Raw genomic sequence first — 5,793 nt, 5'->3', positions numbered from 1 at the left:
GCTGCAAATGTGAATGTAAATGGCGCTGATCTTCAGGCCATGAGTGATGCAGCTGTTAGTAAGGTTGTAGATAGAGTTCTCAAGGAGTCTAGTGCAACTCGCTCCAAGTCCCAATCGAAACCACATACATCTCGAAAAGAAGAATCTGTTCACTCATCAACTGCTAAGGAGTGAACCATCGAAAAAGATTGTTTTTTATCAGGAACCCCGTTCCTCCAAAAGATGCACTTATAAATACTTTGTCTCTTGCAAACCAAGAGACTTCAATGGCGAGAAAGGGGCCATCGACTATATGAAGTGGCTGGACGAAATGGAAACCATTGTGGATATCAGCGGATGTGCAAAAGAGGACATTGTGAAGTACATTTCACAATCATTCAAGGGCGAAGCCCTAACATGGTGGAAAGCGTTGGTGAAATCCATGGGAAAGATCCCCCTCTACAATTTGTCATGGTCCAAGTTTGTGGACCTTGTGAAAGAAACTTACTGCCCTCAACATAAGGTTGAGAAAGTAGAATCTGATTTCTTGACTTTGGTCATGAAGAACTTGGATTGTAGGACTCACCGATTTTAATTCCATGTCGAGATTGGTTATGTATTTGATTACCCCTGAACCTAAGCACATTGCACGCTTCATTGGTGGTCTCGCACCAGAGATCAAAGGGATGGTGAAGGCCTCAAAGCCTGCTACCTATAGGTCTGCTGTGGATCTATCTCTATCCCTCACATTAGATGTGATCAGAAGCAGGTCTGGAAATACCAATGAAGAGGGCAAAAGGAAGAGGGAAGATGATAGCTCCCACAGGTTTGACAAGAAGAAAAAGGGGAGATTTGGGTTCAAAAAGAACCAGGATAGATCGGGCGAGAAGCCCACCTGCAAGAATTGCAACCGCAGACACTAGGAGCAATGTACTTTGGATCCACAGGCTAAACCCTGTGGTATCTGCTAAAAGAAGGGTCACAAAACCCTTGAATGCAAAAATTTGAAGGATGCAGTCTGCTATGGCTGCAATGAAAAGGGGCACATCAAAACAAACTGCCGCAAGAATGCAAAGAAACCTGATGAGGCTAAGAAAGGGAATGCTCGAGCATTCCAAATGAATGTGAGGCAAGCGGTGAATGATGACAATGTCATAACATGTACTTTTCTCATTAATGACGTTTATGCTAGAGTCTTATTCGATTCAGGTGCAGATAAGTCTTTTGTTGATCTTAAATTTAGTAAACTATTAAATCTGCCCATAAGAACTCTAGATATTAAATATGAGCTAGAGCTTGCCGATGGAACCATAGAAACCGCTTCTTCTATTCTTGATAGATGTTCTATATCCATTAAGAATCATTCTATTCCATTATCTCTGCTACCAATGAAATTGACGGGGTTTGACGTAGTTTTAGGTATGGATTGGTTGTCGCATAACCAAGCTCGTATCGCATGCGACAAGAAACTCATCGAAATCAAAACCCCTTCGGGTGAGATGATCACCATTCAGGGAGATATACACTATGGATTGCCTGATCAAGTGTCTATATTTAAGGCATCCAAATGCTTGAAAAGTGGGTGTGTCATTTACATGGCACAGGTGACAGTGGATGAAAGTTAGAAGACATTCCAGTCATTGCTGATTACCCAGATGTCTTTCCTGATGAGCTACCTGGATTACCTCCTGAGAGGCAAGTGGAGTTCAGAATCGACATCGTACCTGGAGCGGCACCAGTTGCACGAGCTCCATATCATCTAGCGTCGATTGAAATGAAAGAGCTAAGAGCTCAGTTGGATGAACCTTTGGATAAAGGCTTTATACAACCCAGCTCATCACCATGGGGAGCACCGATTTTATTTGTGAAGAAGAAGGACGGTTCAATGCGTCTGTGCATTGACTACCTTGAATTGAACAAGGTAACGATCAAGAATCGTTATCCTTTGCCCAAGATCGATAATCTGTTCGATCAAGTGCAAGGGGCCAGCTTCTTCTCGAAGATAGACTTAAGGTCAGGGTATCATCAGCTCAAAGTTAGAAGTGAAGATGTGCCCAAGACCGCGTTCAGGACCAGATACGACCACTTTAAATTCTTAGTGATGCCTTTTGGGCTCACTAATGCACCTGCAACATTCATGGATCTCATGAATAGAGTCTGCAAGCCGTACTTAGATAAGTTTGTCATTCTCTTCATAGACGACATACTTATCTACTCTCGTAATCAATCTGATCACTAGAAACATCTTAGATGCATCCTAGAGCTGTTACAGCAGGAGAAACTTTATGCTAGGTTCTCCAAGTGCGAATTTTGGCTTTGCGAAGTCCAATCCCTTGGACATGTTGTGAGTGAGCGTGGTATCCAAGTGGATCTCGCTAAGATTGAAGCAATCATGAACTAGGAGGCACCTAAGACACCTTCAGAGATTCATATTTTCTTAGGTCTGGCTGGTTATTATAGGAGGTTCATTGAGAACTTTTCAAGGATAGCCACTCCTTTGACTACCTTGACCCGTAAGAATGTTAAATTTAATTGGGGTCCAAAACAACAAGAATCTTTTGAGATTCTTAAACATAATTTAAGCAATGCTCCAGTGTTGACATTGCCTGAAGGCGTTGAAGAATTTGTTATCTGCTATGATGCTTCGCACACTGGCATGGGCTGTGTGCTTATGCAAAGAGGCAAAGTGATTGCCTATGCATTGCGACATCTAAAGGTGCACGAAAGGAATTACACCACCCATGACTTGGAACCGGGTGCCGTTGTATTTGCACTGAAGCTGTGGAGACATTACCTATACGGAACAAAGTGTATTATACACACTGATCACAAAAGTCCCCAACATTTGTTCAATCAGAAGGATCTGAATATGAGACAACGCCGATGGATGGAAACGTTAAATGACTACGACTGCGAAATTTGCTACCATCCTGGCAAAGCGAATGTAGTCGCTGATGCGCTTAGTCGCAAAGAAAGGGTTAAACCTATACAATTTAACGCTAAAAGCATTGAGCTAAAGAACAGCTTGAATGAGAAGCTGTTAAATGCGCAAAAAGAAGCTATGTTAGAAGCTAACCTTCCAGGTGAAGGATTGGGTGGAACTGTTGATCAGTTGTCATCAGGAAACGATGGAATCCTTATATTCAATGGTCGAATCTGGGTTCCGATCTTTGGAGGACTTAGGGATCTAATCCTCCAGGAAGCGCATAACTCTAGATACTCAGTTCATCCTGGAGGTGACAAGATGTATCAAGATCTGAAAGCAAATTATTGGTGGATGGGTTTGAAGAAATCCATAGCCACACACATAGCTAAGTGTCTGACATGTTCGCAGGTTAAAACCGAACATCAAAAGCCGTCAGGACTTCTACAACAACTGGAAATTCCCACATGGAAGTGGGAAATGGTACCTATGGATTTTATAACCAAGTTACCTAAAAGTAAGCATGGTAATGATACAATATGGGTTATTGTTGACGGACTGACTAAGTCAGCTCATTTCTTAACCATAAAGGAGACGCATAGCTCCGATAAATTAGCAAAATTGTACGTGGTCGAGATTGTATCCCTACATGGAGTGCCCATATCTATTATATTTGATAGAGATACTAGATACACTTCTCACTTCTGGCAAATCTTCCAGCAATCCTTAGGCACTCGATTGAATTTTAATACGGCTTACCATCCACAGACTGATGGACAAAGTGAGCGTACTATTCAAACATTATAAGACATGCTTCGTGCATGTGTTATTGACTTGGGTGGTAGCTGGGATGACCATATCCCCCTAATTGAATTCTCCTACAATAACAGTTATCATACCAGCAATAAGGTTGCGCCTTTTGAGGCCTTGTATGGGAGAAAATGCCGAACGCCCGTCTGTTGGGCAGAAGTTGGGGAAGCCCAACTGTCAGGACCTGAGATAGTCCTTAAGACGACAGATAAGATTATACGAATCCGCGATCGTCTAAAAGCTACCAGAGATAGGCAAAAGAGCTATGCAGACAAGAGGCGCAAACCTCTTAAGTTCCAAGTAGGGGACAAAGTCTTACTGAAAGTATCACCCTAGAAAGCTGTGATGCATTTTGGTAAGAAGGGCAAGTTAAGCCCGAGATATATTGGACCATTCGAGATCATCAAATGTGTCGGGTCTGTAGCATATAAATTAAACTTGCTTGAGGAGCTTAGTGGAATCCACAATGTGTTCCACATCTGCAATTTAAAGAAATGTCTAGCCGATGAGTCGCTAGCAATGTCTCATAAAGACGTGCAGCTTGATGAAAAACTGCGGTTTGTTGAAAAACCAATATCAATCGAGGATCGGTAGGTTAAGAAGCTCCGAAGGAAACATGTGCCTATTGTAAAGGTCAAGTGGGATGCCCGTAGAGACCCCGAATATACGTGGGAGGTCGAGTCCACCATGCGACAGAAGTACCCCCACCTGTTTCAGTAAATCTCAATGTCGAGATTTCTTTTAAGGGGGTGAGGATGTAACACCTCGTAAAATCGTGTCCAATGATGTGTTGACACGTGTCCTAAACCCTAATGATGTCAAATGTTGACTATGAAGGACTATTGTTGCCAAAATGTTAAAAGATGTGTGTGGAGGGACTAAAAGTGTCTACATGCTTAAACTAAGCCTCTGAATGACCTTTTATGGTATTCCTATCCTTTAACGAGCCACATGTTGGACGTACGAAACCGTTTGTGAATTAAATCATAAGTTTGTGAAATTAAGGGTTCAAAGCGTCAACATGTTTAATTATACCTCTGAGTGACCTTTTAACGAACCCGGAGCTTAACGGTGTTTGGTTACACTTCCAAGAATACCTACAACCCAACTTGAAGGGTCATAAGTGCCAAATATAAATCTTATAATGGCTTAGAGGGGTTAAAAGTGTTAAAAATAGAACTTATAATAACTTTTAGGGACTAGGGACTAAACTTGCCAAGTTAGAAACTTGGTTTGCTGAAACAACAGGGGGTCGCGTCGCACGACAGCCCCACCTTGGAGATTCCTGGCATAAAGGAGACTCCCTTTCAGTCAAGTTTTCGAGCTAGGACCCTTTGTAAGTGTCCCTGGCCTCTACTTTTCGTTTTATAGGCTTTTAAAAGCCGAAAGCCAAAGTTTTTCGATAAATGCTTTGACTTTCGGCTTAGACCATTATGGTCCAGCCATTGTTCAAGACGAACATGGCTACGTGATCATAATTAGGTAAGTGTTAATCCCTCAAAAGGGCACCTCCTAATAATCACGTTTGGTTGGTCAGTTGACGAGTCAACGTTATTAATTTAAAAAGTCAAACGGGTCAGTTTTTAAAATAATTCATAACTGATAATGTAGATGTTATAAAATATGTTTTATCACTTTAATAACTTGGTAATAATTATTAGAACATGTGTAAACATGTTCACCCGTCAATTCCAAGTTTAGGGTCGGTTCGCAACCGAAAGTCGCGAAGTTTGACTTCTGCTTTGACTTTCAATTCTGACCCGAATTAGTATAGTTTAATTCTGTTTTAAGGCTCTTTTGTAACCATATTATATTGTAGTATAACCCTCTGAGGTTATATTACATGGTCATATAGTAAACTGAGTTTATATTGCAAGTTCCGTTATTAATGCTTAATGTTGACTAAAATGCCCTTTTGTTTAAAAATGAGTTTTCAATAATATAAGTGAGCATGCAAATGAGTTATGTACTGATAAGTAAAAAAATATTTAGCATGTTTTGATGTTAATATTCTGGTCATAAACTGAATTTGCATAATTAATCGTAAATCATGCTTTTAAAAGGACTAAAATAACCCTTTA

At 41.0% G+C, this 5,793-nt stretch overlaps 1 protein-coding gene across 1 annotated transcript; it reads left to right on the top strand.

The window, feature by feature from the left end:
* The first annotated feature begins 578 nt into the window (after positions 1-578).
* Positions 579-1,604, top strand: LOC110931699. The gene is made up of 2 exons (XM_022175085.1): positions 579-876; positions 997-1,604. Exons 1-2 carry the CDS (start codon positions 579-581, stop codon positions 1,602-1,604), a joined length of 906 nt encoding a protein of 301 aa, XP_022030777.1.
* Positions 1,605-5,793: the final 4,189 nt, after the last annotated feature.

This window comes from Helianthus annuus, chromosome 1 (genome assembly GCF_002127325.2).
Source record: "Helianthus annuus cultivar XRQ/B chromosome 1, HanXRQr2.0-SUNRISE, whole genome shotgun sequence".
Classification (NCBI taxonomy): Eukaryota; Viridiplantae; Streptophyta; class Magnoliopsida; order Asterales; family Asteraceae; genus Helianthus; species Helianthus annuus.
This window is presented reverse-complemented; position numbering and strand designations above follow the sequence as displayed.